The sequence below is a fragment of the Zosterops lateralis genome (genome assembly GCF_965231275.1).
Source record: "Zosterops lateralis genome assembly, chromosome: 7".
In the NCBI taxonomy this organism is placed as follows: domain Eukaryota; kingdom Metazoa; phylum Chordata; class Aves; order Passeriformes; family Zosteropidae; genus Zosterops; species Zosterops lateralis.
In genome coordinates, this window is record NC_139767.1 from 8,578,306 (window position 1) to 8,606,249 (window position 27,944).

The window sequence follows — 27,944 nt, forward strand, 5'->3', positions numbered from 1 at the left end:
CTAGGCAGGTAAATACTGCTTTTCAAACCTGAGTTATTAAGAGCACTTCTGTTTGCTTGGTGATACAGAGGTGCCCCTCAAACTGCCAAGGCTGGGTTTATCCTGAACGCAGAGGAATGTCTGTATGGCCAGAAGTATGGGAGAAGGCACAGCTAATATTCAAACTGCTGCATCTCCCGCTAAAATTCATACTTCCTCTAAAGCATTTCCATTTTCCTTCAGAAACAAGTTTTTGTCACTCCTGATTTCATACACTACATGTTAATATGGAAAGAATAGTTATGTTGCTCTGCTCGAATAATCAGTGCAGGGTTGTGGGAAGATAGAGACAGTGCTGAAGGCAATCTTGCCTCCAATACATTGCAGCTGTGTTAATTATCAGAGAGTGGGAACAGCCTTGCCCTCTCAGCTATGGGTGTGATAAAAGAGTGAATTAGCTGGTAGAGAAATTGGAGTTCGGTTGGAGTCTGATGGCTGTGCTGTGAGGAGGAAGGGACAGGAGCTTGTGAGGGACAGAAGGGGTAAGACACTGTATGAGAGACAGACAGGGTTAGGTGGCCATGACAGGGACAGAAAGGAGCAAGTTGAGGCTGCAGAAGAAGGAGAGAAAGAGCCAGAGCTGTGTGGAGCTGCCCCTGGGATTGCAACAGAGAAAAGGTATGAGAGACTCCTAGATAATAAGGAGATGACACTTGAAGCCCTCAGAAGTCTTTAATGAAGTACTCTGAGTGCAGTGTCCATCTTGACTACCATAGAGGGTGTGGCTTTTAGTAGGTGTGTTCAGTGGAAAAGGTAAATGCACCTTTTGGAAGGTGTGTTTAATGAACTGGAACCATCAGCCAAGTGAAACTGTAGTGGCAAAATACTTGTTTTTACTTTCTTTACCCGAATCTATTAAACCAGGCAAAATTTGTCACCTGTCTCCATCTAGTCTAATTCTGAAGGTCTACTAAAAATAAATACAGCAGCTCCTTCTTTTCTTCCCCAGCTGTATTTCCTTTAATTCCACCAGATGGGTTGATACTCCTGAACCCAGGTGAAAGACTTTGTTATCGTAAAGCTCAGGTTACCACTGCACGTGTTTAAATGATCAAATTATCTCATGTTTGTATTGTAATTTGACATGATGAAACTCTTTCTACAAAAAAAGGCTGTTTCAGTCAGTTCTAAGTAGCAACTTTCCTTATGGTTACAACTTATTTATTACAACTGTCATATGCTTTCATCTCCTGGTATTTTGATATCTAACATTTCATAAAGAATGCCAAAACATCCCATGAAACAAAATTCTGAGGAAATTCAGTTCTATGAATATTTCAAAATAATTTTTTCTTAACATTTCAGACTAGATCAAACACAAATATTTAAATGTTGATGTTTCCTGAAAACAGATATTCTAGCATCTCATTATAACTTTAACTCTCAAATCCTTGGGAAGGCTCTGTGATTCCTAACAGCAAATTCACAGAAACTAGACCTAAAATAGAGCTGTTGGGCATGAAAATACACTGTGGTACTCCTTAATATCTACCAACTAATTCAAATTAGTGTAATGGATGGCAAACAGCTGCTGTGCATCATTTTGAACAGTATCCTTCAAGGATGACTCTTGAGATGATCAAAGCGCCTGGAGCCCATAAGGAAGGATGGAACCAAGGGTGAGGGAAATTCCTCCCCAAATCCAGAAAACAGGATTAATTTCCCACCCTGCTCCTTGAGGAAGATTGATAGAGTCTTGTCTCAGATCTTTTTTTTTTTTTTTTTTTTTTTTTTTTTTTTTTTTTTTTTTTCTTCCCCCCTCTTTCTTTTCTTGAAGGCAAAGCAAGGGAGTTGAGAAAGGAAAGGAGATGCTATCAAGAGGGAAATGCCTTCAGGGTGTCAGAATGTCAAAGACAGTATCTACCCTGCTCCTGGCACGTGGACAAAGTGCTGGGGGTTACAGACTGACACCTACAACAGCAACACAGCTGCTACAGTGTGGAACTCAGGCACCAGAGCAGAGTCCCCCAGGAGTCACAGGTGCCACCAACCCTGTGTCACCGTGACTGTCAGAGTGTTGGTCCTACAGAGGAACTGGGCTGCACAGTCTCCCCAGACCCCAAAGGGAGAAAAACTTAAGCTTCCCTGTGACTTCTGGTGTGCAGTGGGTTTGGGGCTGTCTGCAGTAAACTTAAGTACAGATCTGCAAAGCCCCTTCATGGCCTGCATTGTTAGATGGAGTTCATACAGAACTCTGCTATTCAATGCTGGTCTATCTCAAAGGAGGGGTCTGAAAAATGGCCAAGATGCAGTATTATCTAGGTGCTACAAAATGATTTAGTCAGGTATAAAAAGACTTTTTTGGATAACTGTAAATCCCTTCACAATGGCAGTGGCTGCAGCCAGGAATTATGGTGCATATTCCATATATCTGTGGCAGCTGAACACTGGCTGTAGATCGTGTTGTTTCATTCCTATAAACCTCTGAAAATAAAGGTTAGGAAAAACAAATTTTGGGAGTAGCTGTAACTAGACCATAAAAACTAGCATGACCGCAAACCATAAATGTAATTTTTCGAAGGTCCCTACTCCTGCCATTAGCAGTCCTATTTAGGAAGCAGGTATCTGGTTAAAGACAACTTGAGAAATCAGGCACAATTCAGCTTGTGTTGAGTTTTGGGGATCACATTTTTATGTATAAGCAGGTTTCTTTTCTGCAAGCTTTACCTTCCTTTCAGCTCACCCATTCTTCTGATTGAAACATGGATACTGAGCAGAGGACCAAAGGATCAGCAAGTCCTGAAAGGTTCAGGTTTGCTCATGAAGATGGCTTCCTGTGCTCTGAATAACACCAAACATATGCAAATGGAACATTATGTGTTTATGGCCTGGGACACAAATGGAAGAATCTGTAGAAGTGCCTACATGAACTCAGGTCTGCTCATCTCTATTGCACATTGAATTTCTGTTTTTATCCATAACCTTTAAGAGAACAAAATGTTACAGAAGACTGCTTACATGATAGCATAAGGGGAAAATCAACAAGTAAGGCACACAGTCTTGGGCAAGCAGAAGTGTTTGGAGCAAGCTTCATACATTTCTCACAGTTCTGATGGAAACCCCACATGAAAAAAAATAAAATTGGATTACAACCTCCACCCTCACCCCACATCTTAAGAAAGCTGAATTCATTTCCAAGAGTTGAATGCTTCAGGGATGCTGACAACAGTGAAACAGCCTGGTTTGGTTTTGTATTTTTTTAGGCTGCCCATGCCAATACTGGTGTTACAAGTTGGAACTTGTTTTTCCCGTTTGTCTCCTACAGATCAAATTCTTAGCCTGGATTTACTGAGTTTTCAGGCTCCCAAGCTTTAATGCAAATCAAATAGCTTTCTTTATAGTGTTCACTCACAACAGTTCTGAATTTGTTTATTATGGGAAGAAAGCACAAACAAATTCTGCAACTTTTGATTCGCACTCATTAGTGACTGAATTAAGGGCTAAGCTTTAGAGGCACAAATGGAAATGTTCTTCCTCCTTGAGCTACATCAGTCTAGGTAAAGAGATGTCTAGCAGTTCACCTGAGACCTAATTTAAGTTTTAATGCTAACAATTACAGGTTCTATGAGCATGACACTGGGAAAACGTAAGTAATGAAAAGGCACAATTTATCTCATTATAAAACCAAAAATCCCCCAGAAATCCAGAAAAACAAGGCACATTTTACCAAGCTTAGCACATGCAATTCAAAGTTGGAGGAGAACTCCCATAAAAAGTGAGGTATTCTCTTGAGGCTGGCAGATAAAATGAGCAATATTTCTCTCTCCCCCTCTCGCTTGTTTTTAAAATCTCCATAAGCCTGTTTTTATTTTGCATGCTCCTCAGGAAGAGACTGTTAGGAGTAAGTGCTGTTAAATCACATGGCACAGTGCTCTGGAGTGCTGCAGCTTCCTTCCTGGCAGGGGGCTTGTTTGTGAGGCTATTATGTGACCCCTACGATAGTGTGCCTTCCTCCCATCCCAAAAAAATTATGGAGATTTCAGCAAGATAGAGCCAAGCAGGATCTGAAGGTAAATTTGAGAGGGTACTACAGAAGAAAAGCACTTGGGGCAGCACAGTGCCCATAGCAAGACATTATTGCCCCAGCCTTTCCTATTGTAGAAATAAAACATCCAGCCTTCCTTATGACTCAGGAAATTGCTGGAGTGGGACTTGCCACACTCCACCTTTTACAGCCCTGGAGTTAAATAACAGAAGAAGCAGCTGCAGGTTTTCATTTCAAAAACACCCAGGAGAAGTGGAGGCTTGGGGGCCAAGAGAGTTGTTGGGACTGACTCTGTTGTCTGCTCAGACTTGAGCTCAGAAGAAGTTGGCAGTAAGGTTTATTGACCCAACGGCTGGTGTCTATCACTGCCTTTTAGATTTTCCTCTGGATATCAACCACCCTGGAGGAGCTGCAAGGCAACAGAAAGGCTGGAGACCACCAGGCCACAGAACACAGTGATCTCTCTTGTGTTTTAAAACCTCTCAGAATAATCTAGACTGGGTCTTTTCCTTACGTTTGCAGAGCTCATCTACCATCTTTTGAAGACTTCCACTGTGCATAAAACTTCAGTACGTTTTCATAAAACCTTGCAAACAAATGCAAATAGCAATTTGTAAATGCAAATAACAATTCAGCAGCATTTAAAAGCTTCCTGTTTTTAAAAAAATGTATCACTTGTACCATTCCTGTTCTTCCACAGGTTGGAGTGTGTGTGTGTGTGACCACAGGTGAGGTTGCAGCTAGACAGCGTTCATGCTGCCTCACAGCTGTCAAAATATTTAAATCTAGTTTTTTTTTCAATTTTTTAAGTGATTTGATGGAATAGCAGGAAGGCTTTCTACATAATCTATTTATTTAATGTGACAACCTCTGAGTCTGAGGAACTGAAAGCCAAGCAAATCTGCATATGCAAGAATGTAATTTACCTCACATTTTTACAAAGCTGCAGATGAGAAATAGTTTCTCTCTAGCTGTGAGGGTTGCACAGTGTTCAGCTTTGTGTCTCACTTGTTAATTCCATTAAGCAGAAAGGCAAGCCTGGTTCACAAAGGCAAAGCAAAAATGCACCATAGTTTATATCCCATAGCTAAGCTCTGGGGCTTTATTATTCTTCAGCAGTTCTGCAAATGGCTGACATAGTAGTAGACACAAAATTTAATTTAAACAGACAATGTCAAGTGGTTTAGACTCCAAACTTAACCTACTTTGAAAATGTTATGATCTGGAGGAGCAATCTAGTCTGAAGTTCTCATATTTTAGTCCAGGGAAAAAAAAAAAGAAAAAAAAATTACTATAGAAATTCAGCAGTGCTGTTCTGATTCCTGGCTACTCTCCAGGCCTGTTGCAGACAACGAAGATAGCTGTGACTGAATTGTATTTATTTTGGAGTCCAAGACTCTGGGACTTTTGAAGGGACTCATTGAAGACTCCGAGACTCTTCTTTATCCTTGCAGTGTGCCATGGCTCTCATGGCCTTCATCCCAGATCCGTGGCCCAGCCAAGGGAAGCTGATGTGTTGACACAGATGGATTTTGCCCTTTTTGGTGGAGCTCTGAGTTTGCTTGGGCAACACAGCCATCTGCTGGATTACTCGCCCCAGCACCCCCAGCAGTGCCAGGACGGCCCCGGTGCCAGGAAGCGCTCTGAAAATGATCCAAGGCTGTCAGGCAGGTTTGAAATCCCATGGGAAGCCAGGAGGGTGAGCAGGGAACAGAGCAGCCATGAGCAGACGTGCAGCATTTTGTGCTCATTATCGGTTCTGGGCACAGCAACAGCACTGGCAGGATGGGCCTGCAGGAGAGCCCCAGGACTCTCCAAGAGCCCAGAGGGCACCACCTGAGGCTGCTGCCAAGGGAGAGTTTACTGCCCTCAAGGAACCCAAAATACACCTCAAACTGACCACTTGTGGATGCGCATTTTTCACCATTGGAGACTATTTGGGCTGAAAGTGCCTCCTTCCCCCTTCCCATCAGCTTCTCTGTGCTGCTGGCATTCAGCTGCTGAGACTTGATCTAATCAATGCTCATATGGGGAGGTTTGTCTGGCCTGGAAGATGATATTATTGAATAGGTCTATCAAATTTGTCAGTGTCTTTGCTGACAATTTTCATGAATATATAACACTGAAATATGGCACATCCATACTGACTTATTCCTTATGGTGCTCAAAATGGCTTGCAAAAAACCCTTCTGTAATTTGATAATGAGAAAGGATAAAGTCATTAGGGAGATAATTGCTAATATCCAGATTTTAAGAAGAGAATATAAATAGTGAAGAATATAAATAAATAGGCAAGTGGATTAACAAGATGAGGATTCCTTGATTGCCTGGACTCTGAATTCCAAACTGCCACCAAAACAGCCTTAGTTATGCATATAATGGGGAAATTCAAGAAAACATCCATCACAGGACTTTCAGCTCAGACAGTACATTCTAAAACATACATTACACTTAAAATCCTTCAAAATGCTCTTTTCATGGAAATTGCAAGATAAAGTGTATTTCTATTGGATTTGAGGGGAAAATCACACCCATTCATTTATTCAGTAAAACCAAATCTCACTGCACAAACTTGATCAAGGTCAACGATCTGCCATTTGTTGAGGAGAATGAAAATCTCCCCAAGTCTGATAAATACCTTGGGGTTTCAGAAAAAGGAGAGGCCAGAACTGCACAGAGACACAAATGCACAAGAGCACAGACACTGTGTGGCACAGGCAGCCATGGCAAGGGTGGAATGGTGACCCTGGAGAGGCAGGACAGGGTCAGAGAAGGGCCTCCTAGAGCTCACTCTTCTCAGATTTGCTTTGTTGAAAAAGGAGGTACCACTTTTGGGGTGCCTCTGATATCAGTCAGGCATGCAGAAGGCAGGCATAAATCTTGCCTGTGTAAAGCACAAGCCCTTAAAAACCAAAGCAAGGATTTACCCCCCAAAGGAATGACCACTCTCAGCTTGGCAAACCAAAAGATTTGTGCATTACTGGTGAGCATCAGCAGGCTGGCAAGACCAGGAGGGAGTGAAGATGCCGCTTGAACAGACGGTTTGAATAGTCTGATATGGAAAAACTCAGCTGGGTGTTGGGACTTGTGGCTGTTTGCAGAGCTGCTGCCTTCCCAGGCCCCCACGGTGGGTGTGCGGGGGCGGTTATGGAAAAACCCACACTGCTCAGCCACCACAGTCCCTGCAAAGAGCATTGGGCTGCATTAGCATAATTGACAACATCAATTATGCCCACTGCTATGCTCTCCCCTGGGAAAGCCCATCCATACAAGCCAATGTTCCTAAAAGCGTGCGGTGTTCACGGTCTCAGTGATTTTTAGTGCCATTAAATGGCAGAGAACAAAGGTATTCTGTGGAAAGCCGCAGGCTCGGGGAAATTGCTTCAGAGGCTGAGGAACTGTTGCTTTTCACACAAGGTTTCCCATGGTTAGGGCAGCATTTCCTGTCTGAGGAGATAGGAAGGTGGGGAAAAAAGCAGCACATACCACATTCTTATCACAGCCATCACCATCAAATGTTTCTGCAGCTGAAAGAACGTGAAGATGGCACAGAGCTTCCTGTCTGGCAAATGCTGATGCATGAATGTTCACTGAGCCTCAGTTTTATACTGCTGCTTTCCTTTTCCCTGATTATTTCCGAAGGCTGGAGTTGCTGCAGCTTTTTGATACAGCAGTCCCATTCCCCTAAGGTCTCCTGACAGGGTTATGCCCCAGACATTTGGGGACACTGGAGCCATGTGGATTGCCCTGCATGAACTAGCATTTTTCACCCTACATGTTGTTACTCTATGTAAAAATGAAAAATTTAAGCCAGGATAATAGGTGCACACAAAAAAGACATCAGCTGTCTCCTCTCTAGCTGACATGGGTCCCTGCCATCCTAAAGCAAATCCACTAGACAGCAGCAGCACAGGACAGGCTGCACACTGAAAAGGGGCTCCAGGCCTTCAACTTGGCTTAGGGAAGCCAGTGCTCTCCTCAACTCTCCAGCAAGAAAGAGAAAGGATTTAAGATAACACTGCTTGGCCTTGTTCCTAAATCTAAAATAAATAATTTTGGCCTACTTGGCTACCCCTGTCCCCACAGGACACAACATCAGCCTTTTAAGAAAACTGACTACTACCTCCCACAAAAAGCAGAGGGTAATCGAGAGTTTGGAGGAAAGATGCTGAAGACTTTTTTCTCTCATGTCCCTGTCTTCACCAATGGAAGGGTTCCTTGACAGTAGGAAGCACCTGGACTGTGGCTCACCTTTGATCTTCTAGAAATTCATCCCAGTATTTTCTTTCCATAACAACTCCTATCCTCCCTGCTTTGTGCTGCAGCAGCCCCCAACACCTCGCACTGCTCTGCCTCACTGAGACATCATTTATTCAAAGCCCTATGTTTTAATCATCATGCACTGTTTTAAGCAGGAACAGAACAATAATTTCTGAGGCTGGGTACCCCATTGTCACAGGGGTGGCACAGAAGACCTGCACAGGGGATGATCTGCTGGAAAAACTACTGCCTCAGGACTCTCCCAGCAGGAAATGTTCACACCTGTGGAACCATCAGTTGGGTTTCACCCAAGCTGTGCAGCTCAGGCAAACCCAGCGATACACACCTACTCTCTCCCAACACTTCAAAACCACAGAAACATCGTGAAACTGAAGCAATGAGTGCATCACCTGACCCATTTTCACCAGACCTTCCCAGAGGCTTTCATTCTCAGTGTGAGCTGTGAACATTTGCATGCACGTGCGCGCGCACACACACGTTCAATTTCTAAATTGATCCTCCCGGGCAAAGGGTGTAAAAAATGCCTCCCAAACCTCACTAGTATTTACATGTTTTTAATTTCAAGTGCCATATAGGGCTATTCAGCCATTATATTTTACTGTAGCTTCTAAATAAATTAAACCCATTTATCACTTAAACCCCCCCACATTTTAAGAACCTTATTAACTTCATAGTTAAATGCCGACAGGTGATATCTATTATGGCAGCGTTTCATGGTATCCCAGCACTGCTACGAGCTGGATTTTCACTTCTTTAAACCTGTATATCATGACAAAGATATGCATAATCTAGTGCACTGATTCTGTAATTTTCAATAACGTCTGCTAATTCTGGCAAATAATTTACAGTACTTATTTCCTCTGTCAGAACAGGTGCTTTATGGCCAGAGGAGCTGTAGGTTGACAAAAATAGAAGCAGCCCATTTATTAAGAAGAGAGTTTGTAGCAAAAGAAAGAGTAATGAAAAGACAGTGTTTTCTTAAAGTAAAGCAGAAAAACCATACTAGGAGATGAGGACATTTCACCTCAGCAAAAGAAGGAGAAAAGAGACTTACACAGATCCTGTGAATTGTGGTTCTCACAGAATAGGAACGTACCTGCATAATCTGTCCTTGCATAATGCCCATCTTCTGATTTCGTAGTTGTTGTAGTATTGTCTGTGTGAAAAGAAATGTGTTGAGTTGCCTGGGGAGCCCGGACTCAATACAGCCTGTGCCCCAACCACAGTTGCCCCAACCCAGGCAGAGCAAGCAGAACTTTATTTGCACACACATCATCTCTGCTGGCTGCAGGGCTCTCCTGGGTCTGCCAGGTGAAAACAGCAGGATCTTTTTTCTAACAATATGTGGTAACAGATTGCAGCTGGGATAAATATATCAGTCTGAAGCAGGAGTTGTCATTTCTGCTCTACTTGAAGTAATTGGGGAGTTTTAATATGTACCCTGAAATGAACTGCCACTTAGAGTGGTTAACTTAAAAGAGATAGGAGTAAACTGGAATGTGTTTAATACACCTGTATACTATGGCCTTGTAAGTAGATGTACTGAGGATTTATGGGTTAGAATCTAAGGGAAAAAGCTATTGAGACTCTGAGCCTCAGTAGACACTTTATTTACAAGAGCTATTGAAAGGCAAATTCTCTTCACTTTTATTTTAGAGAAAAACAGGGGTTTTAAAGTCAGCTCAAGGGTTACGGGTGATGCAGTAGCCCAAGATATGGGCACAGAGAAGCACTGTATTTATGGAGAAACAGAGAGAGCCTTGAGCCATGATTGGAAAACTTCCTTTCAGGCATCTTGGGCATCATGGGGCTCAGCAAGGGTAACTTGAAGAACAAGCCCAAGCACCATGTTTGGGAGCACCTCTTTGGAGAGTCTCCCCAGACTGCCTCATGGTGCTCCAGTTAAGGCAGCACCAGAGGATCCATTCTAGGTGGAAAAATCTATCTGAGGGGCATTGCCACTGTCCTGCTCCAACTGCTGCCTGGCAGACAGAGCTCTGGGCAAGCTGCTCTGGGCAGGAGACTGGTGAGTGATGCAGAGGCCAGTGCAGGGCTGGGCAGTCCCCTGCTGCTGCTGTGGGCAGGGTGAGGAGTGGTGCCCCCCTCACGCCTCACTGTGTCTGCATCATGGAGAACTCTGCCTCTCCCCTCTCACAGCCTGTGCTCTACAGCAGAAACTGCAGCAGTCTAATGGAAATGTAGCAATTCCCAAACAAGAAGCCAGCCCTGGTTCTTTTTTTTTTTTTTTTTCTCCCTGAACAAAAATTGAAAACATTCTTTGAAATGAGTTTTGTTATGAGAGTTACCTTGACATCGACCCAAAGACATGACTTCAATTTTCTCCTGTTTCTGGCATGATGCCTCTTTGATTTGACATGCATTATCATAAGATTTCCCATCGGAAGCACAAAGAGGATTGAAGTTGGTTTGAGAACAGTCAATGTTGCACACACACCTGAAGAGATACAGAAAGAGAAAAAAGAAGAGGCTAATATGAGAAACTTTTTTTCACGACATCGTAAATACATCTCAGAAATACAAGTGTTTGTATTATCCTAACTGTACAATGCAAATCAACATAATGAAAGTAGAAAGTTCTGTCAAGAGGTCATTTGTATTTCTTGATGGAAATGAGACGCAGGGAGAGGGAAGAGGCACATAAAAGCAGGCAAAAAGAAAGATAAAAGAAGAGTGTTTTACATAGAAAAATGTACCACAGCATTACCACTTGTAATCTCCTATAAACCAAAGAGATATGCAGATAAAGCAAGCTGCTGAGCCCTCCTGCAAACCAAAGGAGCCACAAAATTCTCCTCTGTTCAGGTGCTGTCCATTGTATGTAATACCACATAAATATGGGTTTATATTGATTTATGATTTAATTCTGAAAATAATTACAGCACCTAGAGACACTCTGATTATAACAGAAGATGCAATATTCAATATTGAAGCCTCACTTCATCCCACTGGGATAAAACCACCTGAAAAGACTGAGACTGGGGCAGGGATGTGACTGCACTCTCTCTGTGCCTCAGGCTGGTGGGATCTCCCCAGCTCCTTGACACAGAGAGGCTACTCACTGTTAAAACCAGGAGAATGCTGTTTTATGGAAGACTTTGTGCACAAGCACTTTCTGAAGCACTTGGATAACTCAGCAAGCAAACAGCCTTACCCAGGTGTTACCCAGGAAGGTCTCCTGACCTGGTACTGTGGTCTGTGCAGGGTGAAGGTTCCCATGTCCAAGAGCACAATGTGGGCAAATACAGACAGGGCAGGGGTGGCCCCATGCTCACGTTGGTTAGGGTCATCTCCAGAGACTCCAGAGACTCCAGAGCCCGGCTTGAGAGTTCCTGGGCTGCCCTGTGATGTGAACCAGAGCACAGGGAGGTATTCACTTCCAAAGTCTGCTCTGGATCTAATGTGGACACATCCTGATCCCAGCAAGCCTTGCCATTGCTTCTAAGATGGAGAAACCTATATATTTCCATCAACAGCAGGCTGCAGACTCTTTTCTTTAGCTTTCTCCTGTTTCATTATCATTAGCAATGTCAGACACCCTTGGGCATCAGCAGGGGAGAGGCAGGCTAATCTTCTGTCCCCCAACTGTGCCGTGTAACAGACAGCTCAGCCTCAGCAAACCCAACGTGATCTTGCTTGGGGACAAAGCCAGAGGTCTAACCTGGCAGCTGCTCCAGCTCTTCTGAGCACGTAATTGTGCACATGCTGCTATCTAAACTCTTCCCAGCTCCTTCTGACATTAAGGCAAAGTAATGCGATTGATGCTCTATCTCCAGCCCACTGGTTGTGCTGAACCTCACAGTGCCAGCTCCCTGCTCTCCCTTTGGAAAGCTAAGTAATGGAAATGTCAAGCCTCCAGCCTTGCTGCTTGATTTAAGAAAGTGTTTAAAAGTCAGTCCAACCTCCCATTTGCAGCAGACATCTGGACACCTTTGACTACTAGAGGTGTAGAGGGATACACACAAAACTTTGGTGGAAAGAGGAAGAAGGGAATTAGAGAGTGTGGGTCAGATCTCTCCATCACTCCATTTGGCTTCTGGCCTCCAGGAATGCGCCCAGGGTGATGGAAAACAGTGGAACCAGTAGTTGTCTTTTAAATTTTTTTTTTACACTGGGTAGGTCTATTTACCCCAAATGTTCAAAAGATACTGAAGAAAACTTCAGTTCAGAAAGAGGCCAGTGGTGAAAAGCTGTGGTTATAAATTAAATTACATGATTTCATAACTCGATGAAAAGCGTCTAGCTCCCTGTGTGTAGCAATTTCCCCACACTGATAAACATACAGAATATAAGAAAAAAAATCCAGTGCATTTCCCAAGAATCTCCTTATCAGCAGAATAAGAATGTTCTGCTCCACTGAAATATTAACCATCATCATTTCTTCCTGCAGCCATTTCCAGCTTCCCACCTTAGTCAAACTCACTTCATTAGGAAACATTTACTGCTCAAGCAATAGCAATTCTTTCCACGTAGCTCCACCATTTGCATTTCAGATGGGACACAATCAGCCATATGCTCCTTTTTTTGTAATAAGCCAGCTAAGAAACAGCTTCACTTCTCTACATTTTGCTACAGAAAAATGAGTGAAGGTTAATATATATTATGTTTCAAGTCAAGAGAAAATTAAGCCAACGGGAAAATTACAACAAAAGGGTGCTCTTTAGGGGAAATCTCGGTAACTTTGGATGCAATTTCAAAAATACCTAGGGGATGCAGGAACCTATGCACAGACACTTTAGAGACATATTTTTAAAGGTGTTTAAATGCTTCAAGATGCATGTAAACACTTTGTGTGGGATTTTTGCTATCTCAGACAACCTATCTCCCACTGATTTCAAAGACCGCTTCAGAGCCCACTGGGCGTTTATTTACATCTTCTGATACCTTCCAAAACACAAAGACCCAAAATTACTTTCCTGACCTCTTCCAGCAAAACTGAGAAGAGAACCAAGGTTTTTCTGTGCCCCATTCTAAAATCTCAACCGTGACACCAGCCCTTCTTTCCAAGCAAACCTCTGCAGCAGCTGCATGAAGAGGACATGCCACATGAGCACCACGAATCATGTGCTGCTCGTGCTGTGGTCAGATCACTCTTGTGCCAGGGAGAGCAGAAAGGGACACCCCCAGGATGACACCACATGCTCCAAAGCCTTATAGGATCTCCTATGTGAAGTCTGATTTTCAGGGCCAGCTAGAGGGATGCTGAATAAACACCAGACTTGTCGCCCCAATCTCCTTGCTGCAAGGATCTGTGCATCGTCCATCCCTTGCAGTTTTCAGCAGACAACTTCTAACCTGCATCTGCAGTTTATTACTGCTTTTGCACTTATATACTCAAATCCTACTTTAAGGCTGCACAATTAAGTCGACATCAAATGTATGTCAGGAAGTGCGAAAGGTAGGATTGCATCAGGAAGATTAATGTGCCTGTGTTGCTGACTCTTTTTAATTTATACTGCTCCTCTTACCAGGGAAAATGACGGTATTCCAACACATTTTTTCAAACTGGAGGAAGCAACAGTCTGTCATTTGGACCATGCTGCCAAATTCCAGAAAGGCAAATTGAATGGAAAGAGGCGAGGCATGTACGCCAGACAGGTGTGCCCAGGCAAATGCAGCCCCTGAGAATACCTCAGACTTAAGTGGGATCCACCAGTGAGGTAATAAATACATAATGAACAGCACTTAATGGATTTGATTGAATGAAAACCTGTAAAGGTGCCTTCACTTCTTGAGGCATTATAAAATTCAAGAGTGGGACTCTCTTGCGTTAAACAAGAACCAAAGTGTGACATCCCTGCTTGGCTCAGGGTGTATGTGAGGTGAGAGTACCAATGGTGCACCAATGGTGTGCATTTCTGGGCACAGAGAAGACCTTCAGCTCTTGTGGGACACAGAAGCCCCCTATCCTGAAGAGAGCCTTCCCCTAACATTTGTCATGCACTGGGCTGGCAGCACCCATCCCACTGCCAAGTGTGTGTCCAGTGGGTTGTCTGTCTGTCTGCAGCTTCCCAGTCCCTGAGGCACTCCAGTATGCCTTGAATTTAAGTAATTTGATCATTTGACCATGTTATCATCCTGGATTTGACTTTTGATTATAGTTCTGTCAATAAATCTATTTGCTTTCCGTGTTCCTAAGTGTAGCACTGAAGAAAGCCTGGCAATAGAAAGGCTGACTGAGCGTTCCTGGGGCTCAAGACACTGTGGGAAGGTCAATGAGGTCTCCTAGGGGGTCACAGGATGAAACTGTACCCAAGAGCATTCACAGAATGCATGTGTAAGATTTAACCATCCCTTGTCTGCAGTCAGAAACACAGCTTTAAAAGCCTCTGTGAGGAAGGAGAGCCTCCAAGATGTTAGCAGATAACCTGCAGCTCCTCTGAGAAAGGAAGAAATGCTTTCTGCAGGCCCTTTGAATCTTGAAGTAATGGGCTCATATGTTAATTGATTAAAATTGGGGCTGCCACCATAAACAATCATTAAACAAGGCTCATTTTCTTATGTCTTTTTTTCCAGGTCATTATGATAGTCTCAAATGATTCCCTTTCTTTTATACGCTTTATTTTACTCCATTCCATTTCATTTCACATGATGATAATCCTGGGGGAGCTGAACATCCAGCAATCTATGTGGTTACTTTGGTGAGCATGGAAGCAAAAAACACCAAATCAAATTAAAAAGACTGTTGAAGGGGCAAGCCTGGGCACTTCCTGAGGGGATTTTAGGCTAACTCTCCATGGTGGATCTTGCAACACTGCTTGATGACACTGCTGGACTCTGTCATGAGAATGTCACACCCAGGATGAACCAGAAAGTGTCTGCAGGCAGAGGTGCAGCTCTGCAGGTAAGATGCAGGAGAGGCCCAGGAGGGTGCCTGGGGGAGAACTAGCAGAGCTGAGCTTAGCCTGAGGCAGGTGAGATGCTGACAGGCACTTCCTTGCGCCTCACTACTGACTTGTGGGGTGTGCGTTGCTGCACTCTGGTCTGTGAGCTTTGGGAGCTTCTGTCAAGGCAGGAACTCAAAGAAGGTGCTCAGCAGCACAGGGGTACCCACAGGCATTTTGGAATTTCACCTGCTTATCGTGCTTCTTCCCTCCCCAGGGAAATGAAAGAAGAGCACAAAGAACTCCTTTGCTGGATCCTGATCATGAAGAAACCCTGCCCAGCCCTCAGTCTGGTCTATGTGCCAGCAGTGATGGTGATGTGCTGCACCAGGCTGCCTGGCCAAGCTGGAGCAGCCAACTTGGCTTTCTGTTGAATCAATCTCCATAAAAATTAACGGGGTCAATAAACCAGGCATGGGTGAGTGCACAGTCTCCTAACGCCCCACACTTCTGCGAATAACATATGGTATCATTTTCTGGGCACAGAGAGTACCTTTGCCTGCAGAGAGCAAGCTACTGAAGGAAGGATTTGGATTCATGGCTATGAAGGACTGTCTCTGGAAGGAGGAACTGCATTTTAAGGAGGAGTCTCAATAAAATGAGAGAATGGTTCTTTGCCCATGAAGCGCAGGAGAATCCTATAATTCTATTTCCTTAGTTCATGAATAGAATATAATCATTAGTGAAACAGCGATGACAAAAAGAAACACACTCCATGCTTTATCTTTACTCTTAAGACAACTATTCAGTCTTTGTTTCCAGCAATGTATTACTGAAAAAATAAATTTAAAAAAATTACTATGCAATATCTCCACATAGCATGAGGAGGAAGGTTTCCTATGTAGCTCTGACGGAAAGCAAGGAGGATAAATGAGACAGTGCTTCCAAAAGAGTGGTTTCACTGGGAACAGATGCAGGCACATTTCTGTTAGAGCAAAATGGCAATGGTAGTTCTCCCCCATTCAGCAGCTTTTAATTAGCCCTCTGCTGTTTGGAAACCTGAGAGCATTGTTGCTACTACCTCTGTTTATTAAGGATTCATATTCAGACTTTGCTGGCCGTGGGTCATTTGCTTTTTGGAACCAGAGCAACAGAAAATTGTGCCTGAGATATCTGAAAGAGAAGTACTTAATGAAATGACTAACGTCTTCAGCCAAGTGTCTAGTTGATTACAGGGTCCAAACAGCAGAACAGCAATAAATCTGCCACAAAGAGAATTGTCAGTCAAGAAAAAAGGCATAAAACCAAAGAGACAGGGAGGCAAGAGCTAAAAATGTGAAAATGCAAATCTAGTGTTATTTTTACTAGTCAGAACTCTGATATTTGAGCTCATATACTAATTTGGTCAAGTGTGAGATCTCACCATGTCTCAAAGAGCACTATTTTACAGGGAAGGTGAAGTTCCATTCTGTAATAATTTTAGATGCTATATATTTTCTCTAGGCAAAAAAAAAAGCAATGAAAACCCCAACAACATTTTGCAGCATAAAAAAGCCCAAAGCCTTTTCTTTGCCACCACAAAACAGCATATAAATAAAAACACATTTGTTGTACATTTATGATATTTCTACCAGAGACATTTCTTATCTTCCCTTGCTCTGACTAGAAAATGGTGATTAGAAACTCAGATTTCTGGATGTCATCATAGACCCCTCCAAGCCCCCTGCCCCCGAATAGGACACTAAATGCCCATTTTAAGCAAACCTGGCAGTATATGCCTGCATAAAGAGCCTGGCAATCAGTCCCAAATGCCTTCTCTATCATTTGGATTCCTGCAAGGTTTTTCTTTCTGGTACACAGGGCATCTTTGTTGACATTACCAGCAGGCAGGCTGAAATGAAGCCAGGCTTAACATTATGCCTCAACACTGGAACAGGCATTGTAGCACGGTTCAGCCGTGTGTCAGGAGGCTGGTGGGAGCTCTCATTTACCCAGGCAGCTTTGGGGCTGTTGAATGTCTCAACACAACATCATGCAGAGACATTTGAATGAGCTCTAGGCAGGAACTGGGCAAGGTGAACCTCTGGGAGCTCAGATAGCTTGCTCAGACCAGCCTTGTTCAGACACACAGCCTGTGACAGCCCCTCACTGAGGAGCAGTGACAGGTCACCTCTGAATCTACCTCAGCACACCACCCACCCACAAGGCCACCTGCACACACAGCCAGCAAAACTGGATTGCTCCAGGTGGCTTGGACACACCTTTGTTTTGATGTGAGTGTCAAAAGGACCACATAAATCCGAGCTTCTGCCTCTGACCCTCAGCCCATCTCCAAGTGCACCACTGAGCTTTACAGTGATCTCAGACAGCCCCACAGCAGCAATGGCCTGGCACCATTATACCCCTTTAACAGAGGGGCAAAGTCCTGACATGCTCAGTGCAGAGTCACCAGGAACTTTTGGTAGTCTGGCCAAACACAGGTACCCCACAGTGGTCTGTGCAGCACATGGAGCACAGCCCAAGAGTGTGTGGGGATACAGATTGGGGGGGACACAGAGACAGCACTGAAGGCAATCTTGGCCCTGATACATTACAGCTGTGTTAATTACCAAAGAGTGGGAACAGCTTTGCCCTCCCAGCTGTGATAGAAGAGTGAGTTAGCTAGGAGGAGGTTTAGTTGGAGTCAGTTGGAGCCTACTGGCTGTGCTGTGAAGAGGGAGGGACAGAAGGTTGTGTAAGGCACAGAAAGAGTGAGACGTCATATGAGGGACAGACAGGTTTAGGTGGCCAGGCTAGGGACAGGAGGGAGCTAACTGGAGCTACTGCAGAAGAAAGAGAGAAAGAGCCAGAGCTGTGTGGAGGTGCCCATAGGATTGCTACAGAGAAAAGGTATGAGAGGTTTTAGGTAACAAGGTCCTGATGCTTGAAGCCCTCTGAAGTTTTAAAGAAGCACTCTGAGCACACTGTCCATCTTGACTCCCACGCAAGAGGATGATGGCACCCAAAACTGCCTGGCATCATTGCCTGGTTTGGCATGCACTGAACATCATGCATATGCTGACATACATCTATATAATATATATTCAGAATGCACACTGGCACAGAGTGTTTTACACTTTCTATGAATCATACCCTACAACCTGTCTGTGCTTGCCAGGAGACTGAAATCCTATCGCTGCACTCTTAAGAACATCATTAAGAGGCTTAAAGAATAGAGATTCTGCGTGTCTCCTTCAAAACAAATTTTGCCGTAATTTTTGAGGTTGATGCAAAACTTTAGCTGCAGTGCAGAACAATAAACAATACATATTTTATAATGGCAGCACAAAAATAGCACGCAATATTTCTTTCCTGGGCCTGCGAGTGCCTCTCTTCTGTTTAAGATCACAAGAGAAGAAAAGCACAGCTTATTTTGAGTGCCTTCCATTCAGTGTTTGTTATTTACTTATTTATTTATCTAATTTATTTTTCCTTTTTGTCCTTTGCAGCCCTGTGACTGCACTAAGGGCTTTAGCATGCCTACTTTGCACAGTGGCTTCCCTGAGATATTTTACCTATTTCAACTGTTCAAATGTTTATCTTCACCAGGAGTAAAAGGAGAAAAGCTTGATTCCCTCAGGGTGATGCAGTGTTTCTGCATGGCATTTCAATAGCATCCTGTTATTCAAACAATTAGAAATCACAGAGACCATGCACGGAATTATCAGCATACTGCATGGAGATTTCTATTATTATGTAGTGCATAATGAAAATGATTTGAAGGACCCCAAAGCATCATAACAGAAGGAAGCACTGAATAATCAGGTGACTTTTTTTTTTACTGCAAAAGCCCAAAATATTGTTTACTGGACATATGTCAAGCTAAAATGCACTAAAGTGGTGAATATATTTACTGATGGCCTTCCTTGCATACCAACTGCAACACACTCTGGGAGTGTAGCTGGAGACAGAGCCAGGGCTACAGCTGCCACGCTGCTGCTGCTGGCAGTGCTTAAAAATACACATGGATTTTGCAGAGCATGCTTTGCATGGCAGCTCATGAAGGATGTTCCAAAACCATGGGTTGTTCCTGGAGACACCTTGCTCTACAGCTGTGAGCAGAGTCCCTGGGCACTGGCTGCTTCCCAGAGCTCAGTGAGGAGCTGGTCTCATGCTCCTCCAGTTTTCAAGAAGTTATCCTAGAGACAGTAGCTCATGAAAAAAATCTTTATTCTGCAGTGCAAGACACTGCAACTTGAGTCCTAATTCCCCTTTAATTTTTGACCTGTAACTTTTTTACTGAATTTTTGGCAGAAAACCATTGCAAACTTCACCTTTGCTTTCTTTTTACAATTCACAGCACCAATTTTATGATGACCTTTACCTGGCTTCCCAATGCCTCTGGTGCCCTCAACAGTACATTGAACTGTGTGCTAACAACTTTAGGGCAAAATAAATCTCTCTTTTTTTTTTTTTTTTTTTTTTTTTTTTTTTTTTTTTTTTTTTTTTTTTTTTTTTTTTTTTTCCCTTCTAATTATCATTCTTATTTTAAAGATACTAAGTTGTATAAAGCAATCTTTGCTACGCTGGATGCCTTAAAGCAAAACAGAAAAATCACAAGGCTGATGACTGGGTTTGAAGAGTCATGGAAAAGTCCTCATGCTAGCTGTGTGACCAGAGAAGAAAATTCTAATTCTGTGCACATGCCAATTCAAGTGTCTGCAGGTATCTAATGTGTAAAGTTTATTTAGAACTCATAGAATAAAATAAATGCCTTCCTATGATTTGCCTACCCTTGGTGTCCTTCACGTCTCTGTGGTCTGCTAAAACAAAGCTTTGCTGACTGTTTCTCTCTCTGTAAACATTTGAGGCTGTCCTTCATGAACAGTTTATTGCTGTGTGCCTCAGACTGCTGATACTGTTCACTCCAATCTTGAAGGCAGCAGAATAATGAAAATTGTTTCCACAAATCCCATGGTTTCACCCAGGACTGAACAGCCAGTGGGAATATTGCAATATCCAGTGGGAAGCATGCGACACCATTGAGCTGCAGGTCCCGGCATGGGCCCTGCCATGCTGGAAGGATCCACTGGCTCACAGAGAACGGCAGCTCTGTCTGGGACCAACCACAAATTTCTCCTAAAACTTCTGCTAACACTAGAAGTTACTTCTCAAAGTGGAAAGTGGACTCTGATTTATCAGTGGAAGTAAAGGGCTTTCTGGCCAGCAGAGACCAGTGTGCTGCCAGCCCCAGCCCTTGGGCACATGAGCCATCCACTGCTAGTGGAGATCTCCCTAAAAGGAGTGAAAACTGTGGTAAAGGAATTTCTCAATCTAAAGTCTGCCTCTACATGTGCAAATCCAGATCAGCTTTCCCCACAAACCCCTCTGTGTCCTTAAACACCACCTCCTCAGGGATTGACAGAATACTCTGAGGTGGAAGAGACCCTTTAGGGATTGTCTTTAGGAAATGGCCCATGCAGGGGTTGGACACACAACTTTGGTGTTATTAGCACCGCAATCTAACTAGGGACACCTGCTTGAGATAGCTCCATCTGAATTAGTCCAGGATACCCAGCTTGGCCAGCTATCTTCAACTACAAAACAAAATCCAGTCTGCTATTCAATGAAATTTTAGGAGGATCCTTCCAGGCTTTCCTTCAGGCATTGTTTGCACCTCCTGCACAGTCAGAAATAAGACAGGATAAACTCACATTATCCTGCCCAGCATTGAAATGAGATCTCAGCCCACAAGTGTGAGCCTCGGACCCAAGCAAACCCCTCTGCATTTGCAAGAAGAAGGGTGTAGTAGTAACCCTCTTTTCCTTGGAGCATTCAGGTCTGTGGGTAAAAGCTGCTGTACATTCCTGCTGGCTGGGGATCTGCCTCTTCTCTTGCTACCTCATGCTGACCACAGTGGCTGGTTGCTTTTGGGACCAAGCCCCAGGGGACAGCACTACTGCCAGGGAAAGGCAGACAGACAAATGACTGCAATGTGCCATCTCAAGGACACGTCCTTACCAGCAAACTAATGGGATGAGAGTACCCTTCTTCAGGGCTGGCACATAGATCAGTGGAATCCACCTGCAGCTCCTTGCAAGGAGCAAGTGCTGTGCACTGGCCAGGACAGGAGTTCCTGGGGCACCCGTGCTGCTCCACAGGGGAGAGCTCTGTTACAAAATGGGCAGGCTGAGACACAGCAATTAAATCTGTACATCTGAGGACATCTCACACAGGCTTTTAGCTGCAGCCTGCATGTGGGAAGGGACTGGGGCAGGACATGGGCTCTGTGAGGAAGGTGTCAGAGTCTGTCCGAGGATGTGTTATGCCTCACAACTGTCTCCGATGGTTGAAGACCAAGACCCCCGGAGAGACTGGGGAGAGCCCCTGGCCTGGCTGAGGTGGGGCGCCTGCCGAGGACTGATACGCATCTCCACGAGAACGGAATGCAAGAACAATAGCAGCTCGTTACAGTGGACTGAGCTGACTATACTGACCGTGCTAGAAGGGTACAGCTTGCCGCTTGTTCCTGAGCACCCAACTTTGACGCAGGTGCCTGCACTGGCCCAGTGCCCTCTTTGGCTCCGTTCCACTCGCCTTGGTCCTTTTCCTGACCAGCCTATAAAGACTCTGCGGATCCCGTGCACCCTTTGTGATCACCCCACTGGAGAAGATCGCGTCTATGGGCATCTCTACGTCTTGAGGACCTCCGACTCTCCACGTGGTAGCTATAATCCCCCTTCCCCTCTTTCTCTATCTTTCTCACTATTCTCTATTTTCTCTCCCTGCTATCGCATTGTGGGCACTAAATAAAAGTGCATTTTTTTTGTTTAAGCAAACTGGTTTGTCCCCTGTTGTGTCTTTTGCGCTTTGAGATCTCCAAAACGAACCATCAGGTTCCCCGCATATGTTTGCGGACCCTGACATTTAAATTGGCGTCACGGACAGGATCTTGATAGACTGTGGAGTTGCGGGTTTTATATAGTTTGTAGAAGGGGAAGGACCCTCGTCTCAGCCGCACCTAGCACGCCACTTCGGTGAGCGCTGTTAGAAAGCAAGGGGGGCGAGGGAAAATTCCCGCAAACTGTATACACCCAGGCGAATAAGCACTCCCTGTCATCAGGATATTTCAGAAACGATCTCACTGTGCAAAAGATGGGACTCTGTGTTTTAAGCTGCTTGGTGTAGTTGAGGAGACAACAGGCGTTTTTTGTGAAGAAGTGCCTCCCAAGCAGCTGGGTCTCCTCTCCCATTCCAGGGAAGCGAAGGGAAACACAGTATTAGCTGTGCCATTGTTTGTAACTTTAAGAATACCTCCCTGAGAGTGGTTTTTGTCCCTTCACAAAAAATGAGTGAAAATTCTAGTACAAAAGATAAGGATATTCTTTTTGCTTTGCTAACAAAGCATGGTGCTAGACCTTCTCCAGCCAGAGAAGAGTGGGCACAAGATAATTGGTTTAAGTGTGAAAACATTGTAGATAGAATATATTCTTTGCAACATGATGCTAAGTATAAACTGGGCAGAAATAAAACCATTCTTTGCTCAGTTTTGGGGGCCTGCCTTTCGGCAGCCATAAAAACCCATTTTAAACGGGTAAGTGAAGAGAGAGCAGAAATAGAATCCCTGCAAAAACAATTGGAACAGAAAAGAAATCAAGAGGGAGAAGTAATAGAATCCCTGCAAGATTTGGTAGAAGCTTTGCAAAAACAATTAGAACAGGAAAGAAATCAGAAATATTTGCTGGAGATTTCCCTTGCAGAAGAGCGGAGCAAAAATTCAAAACTTGCAGATTCACCAAAGGAAACAGGAGGAAAGGAGACATACAGCATTGAACAGATATACCCTCAGAAAGAACTAGTACACACGCAAAATTGTGGGGAACTCTGTTGCTCCAATTTGAGACCTTTTGTCAAAACAGAATTTAATTATATAAATGAAGAGGTTCATAACCTCCACATAACCACCAAAGGAACACCAAACACAGCCACTGAATTAGCTAAATTAAAGAAAGAATACTCCCGACTTTCTAGCGAATCAGAGACGGAGTATGTCTTTAGAGTTTCACTTTCTGGGGGTGACCAAATTAAATTAAGTGAACAAGAAGCAAGTGGCTACTGGGGACATGGAGTTTTCTTAACAGAGAATACACGTGCTCCATGGTCCCTGACACAGCGTGCAGCTTACTGGGCAGGGGGACTAAGTCCCCTTGAAAGGGGCAACCCTCTGGCAATAGTCTGCACCCTGGACCAACTCCTAGAAAACATACACAAAGCTGCATGCTTGCAAATGATACATGAAAGAAAATTGATTTCTGACTATGAGTCACCCATGCAACAGCCTGTCAGACCCGAGATTATGACCCCCCTAATTCGAGGTTTGCTGGAGTCTCTTAAACCAACAGTAATTCTTTTTCAAAAAACAATAGCATCTACCACTCCGGTAGACAGGCTTGAAAGATTTCTTGGACACACAAGTGATCAAACCGGTTCCACTGACTCCACTGACTTCTCGCCTTTTGCTACTCCTAGCACACAATCTAACAGCAGTCATAACAGTGGAAAATACGGACCAGTGAAGCACTCAGAGGACAAACCTGAAAAACCCAGAGAAGTCAGGCACACTGCTTCTCCTAAGGAAAAACCAGAAAAGGGAGAACAAATCTCTAACCAGCAGCAGTTGTGGTTGCTAGGGCTGAAAATGGGACTACCTCGAGAAGTAATGGATAAATTGCCTTATGATAAATTGGTTAAAATAAAATTGCTGCTTTTTGAAGCAACTGCTCACCAAGCCCTTGGCCCTATTCATCCTACAGATCCTTTTCAGGCAGAATGGAGATTTGCCACCTCAGGATTGTCGTTATATATATGGCAAAGGGGTCCTGAAGGCCCGATCAGATCTGTCAGCTCTTACTCCTGTGGCTTTAAAGACGCTGAAAAGAGGTACACAACTTGGGAGAAAGGCTTGTTTGTGGTTAGCTTAGCTCTCATAGAAGTGGAAAAAATTGCACAATAGCAACCAATTGTTTTGAGAGACCCCTTCAAAGTTAAGTCAGTCACTACTGGGACCCCCCCACCTGCCGGGGTGGCCCAGAGGGCCTCAGTAAGACAGTGGTCTGCTCAGATTGAACATTATTGTAACATCTTCTCAGTAACTGAAGGAGCTGTGAAAAATCTAGCACTACAAGAAGCAGAAAACTTGGATAGCACCCAAGACAAACCTGCTTCAGTCATTACCCCTCCCTTTTCCCCCAAACAGCCAGCAAATCCTTGGTTTACCGATCCTTCTGCCTTTTGCCTGACAGCTTCAAGCATAATTCCCGCACTATGGGGACCAAGTGATTCCAGCAATCCAGCACATTGCCCTGGACAGTCTGTTTTGGTGGACCTCCCTACTGTAGGGGAAGTACCACTAGTGCAGAAAACCCCTCTGAACAAATATACATGGGCAGCCTTTGATGCTCTAGGGAAAGAGCATCGAATAAATACAGGATGGGCAATTTTCATCATTCTAACCTCCTGCCTCCTCGTGGCAGATTCTGTTGTGCTTACTTTCCACAGGAGAACTCCGAGGGACATGAAGGCCATATAAACCATGATAAATATTTTAAACAGAAATTTTAAATAGCATTGATTCAGAAATATTAATGAATAAATTGGTTGCCACAATTAGAGATTTGACCAAATTACAACAATTATTATAATTGTCCTTATTGGCTTTGAGGACACTTTAGTGATTGCTATTAAACATATTACCAAATTGGGAAAAGATAAATGTGAATGATAGCAAATTGGTAATTGATACACCTGATGCTACACAAAACAATATTTATTGGGCCCTTAGCTGCATCCAGGCGCAGCTTTGGATGCAAATGGTTGTTGCCTTAATTATAAGGCAAGAAGAAGAAGGAATTCTTCCTACTGAAATTTGGAAAATAATTTGGGACAATGCAAATTATTTTCAAAGAGAATTCCAATCCTGGTGGAAATTAGTGAACTTTACCTACAACCCCAATACTAACACAGTTACAGCCTTTGTGTTAACAATAGGTAATGCTTCAGTGCATTTGATATTCCTTATCATCGCATTAGGTATAAACCATGATGGAGCTATTCTCTATCCTTCCGAGCATAGAGAACGGGCCCGTCAAACTGGTGAGAAATGGCAAACTGTCAATTTAGAATCTTGTGTTGTTAGGGAGCAGCAAGGTTTCATTTGTGAAAGTAATGCAATCATAGCTCAGGACATTTGTTTGGACACTGAGCAAAATATTTGTCATTTTGAAGTACATCCTAAGGAAGTTCCTGGAACAGTGCTCGTGTATATAGGCAATGGGTGTGCATGCTTTAGGACTGTCTGAGATGTTGTAGTTGTAGAAAATGCAATAGTAGATACTAAAAATCACTCAAATTTTTGTGTTTGTGATTTTACCACAATTACAGGATGTGACTTTTCTTATAAAGTCCCAGCTATGTCCTCCTTTTGATTTTGGTTTTGATTGGCCTTGTTTTAGTTAACATCCCTTTTGCAAAGGACACTCCTAAAGTTATTGACGTAAAATGCACTACCCAGACAGCGAAAGTTAAGCCTGTAACAGCAGTTTGATTTGAAATGGTTTGTTGTTTTGATTAATGTTGCTTTGTCTTAGTCATGTTAATTAAAATTTAAGGTGTTTTTTTGTTTTGTTTTGTTTTGTTTTTTTGTTTTTGTTTGTTTAGAAATTATCATTTTAAAAATTTAAAGAATTTTGTGAAAGAAATTGTTTTCAATTAAGTATTTCATTGAAAATTGTAACTGTTGATTTTAATTGATGGTATATTAATTATTTAGTAATTTGAGTTAATATTTTGAAAAATTGTTATATTAATTATTTGGTGATTTATGTTGATTATTTTGAAAAAAATTGTTAAATCAATTTTTTTTTAATTTTTGTTTCATTTTTTGCTTCTATTCTCTTTCCGTACTTTACCTTCTTTCTCTCTCTCTCTCTCTCTCTCTCTCTCCTACACCCTCTCTATTGTTTCTGTTTTTCTGGGATATGCTGCCAATGTGGATGAGTCCTGAAGACTTCACGAGACTACAGAACCTGCTGATGGAAGAACACCTTTGTCGCCAGTCGTGAGTCACGGGGTGGTGTCAGAGTCTGTCCGAGGATGTGTTATGCCTCACAACTGTCTCCGATGGTTGAAGACCAAGACCCCCGGAGAGACTGGGGAGAGCCCCTGGCCTGGCTGAGGTGGGGCGCCTGCCGAGGACTGATACGCATCTCCACGAGAACGGAATGCAAGAACAATAGCAGCTCGTTACAGTGGACTGAGCTGACTATACTGACCGTGCTAGAAGGGTACAGCTTGCCGCTTGTTCCTGAGCACCCAACTTTGACGCAGGTGCCTGCACTGGCCCAGTGCCCTCTTTGGCTCCGTTCCACTCGCCTTGGTCCTTTTCCTGACCAGCCTATAAAGACTCTGCGGATCCCGTGCACCCTTTGTGATCACCCCACTGGAGAAGATCGCGTCTATGGGCATCTCTACGTCTTGAGGACCTCCGACTCTCCACGTGGTAGCTATAATCCCCCTTCCCCTCTTTCTCTATCTTTCTCACTATTCTCTATTTTCTCTCCCTGCTATCGCATTGTGGGCACTAAATAAAAGTGCATTTTTTTTGTTTAAGCAAACTGGTTTGTCCCCTGTTGTGTCTTTTGCGCTTTGAGATCTCCAAAACGAACCATCAGGTTCCCCGCATATGTTTGCGGACCCTGACAGAAGGGACACCTGCCACTCTGCAGGGGCTGTGAGAGCTGAGGTCAGCCCTGTGCGTCAGCTCCCACTGAGTTTTCCTCAGGCTCATATTTAATGCATGGGATGTATTTTTAATGGTTTAGATGTGTGAACAAACCGTGGCCTTGATGTTCCTACATGGGTGTGTGAAGGAGCCTTCGACCTTCTGCAATGGATGCAGTTCTATTTTAATAGTTAACATAAAGTGGGATGGAAGAGATGAAGCATTCTATTAAGACATTTGATAATAAATTGGTAAGTGCTTTCCCAGTGTTTTACATAGTTATTCTCTCTGCTGATCTATTTAGCCAACACATGTAATTCTGAGCTACAAAGTTGTATTCCTGCTTTCGTAAACATACTTACATAAAACTCAATAACAACAGAGTCTATTTATTGCTAAAACGCTAGTAGGAAATTGGAAAAGGTATAAATACAATTCATTGCTGGTGATCTCCTGCCCCCTGAAGGCACTGTAAGGCTCCAAATCTTGCTCAGTTCACAGCATCATAAAACCGAAGCAATAAATGTCACTCCTTTCTTGATTGCGCATTAGGCCAATCGGCTTTTTATTGCGACTAAATAGGCCGTCAGCAAGGCACCGCTCGCTTTACTGCTGGGGGATGACTTTGCCTAAATGGGGGGCCAGGGAGGCAGGAAAGCTTACTTTTAAATAACAAAGATAAGAGAGGACAGGGGGGAAAGAAAGGTGCAAAAGCACGTAGGTCCACGAGGCCTTTGCACTTGCTCTTTCATGCTGTAATGCCTTGATGTACGCAGACGATTATGTGTCAATGCACATTAATATCTGATGTGCATTACCATATTATCATCCCTTATGTGCACTTTCACAGCCTGGTGAGCCCAGGCTGTCCCAGCCATGGGGTTACACAACCAGCATCACCGTGGGGGCACAAACAGAGCCTCGGGGAGCACCCGCACACAGCGCTGCCCTTGCAGGGCCCTAAGGGACCTTCCTGTGTCCCTCCCACAAAGCAGCAGGAGCTGGGTGGTCTTTGCAACACCCTGGATTACAGCAGGAG

General features: G+C 43.7%; 1 protein-coding gene across 7 annotated transcripts in view; it reads right to left on the reverse strand.

Moving 5' to 3' along the window:
- TMEFF2 (transmembrane protein with EGF like and two follistatin like domains 2) overlaps positions 1 to 27,944 on the reverse strand; it is a gene marked incomplete at its 5' end in the record, with an annotated part of 396,858 nt that overhangs the window by 21,745 nt on the left and 347,169 nt on the right. For all 7 annotated transcript variants that reach the window (XM_083865163.1, XM_083865161.1, XM_083865160.1 and 4 more), the window contains 2 exons: positions 9,402 to 9,461; positions 10,612 to 10,760. In XM_083865163.1, the coding sequence (XP_083721289.1) occupies positions 9,402 to 9,461; positions 10,612 to 10,760 (209 nt within the window). The remainder of the gene's footprint in view (positions 1 to 9,401; positions 9,462 to 10,611; positions 10,761 to 27,944) is intronic.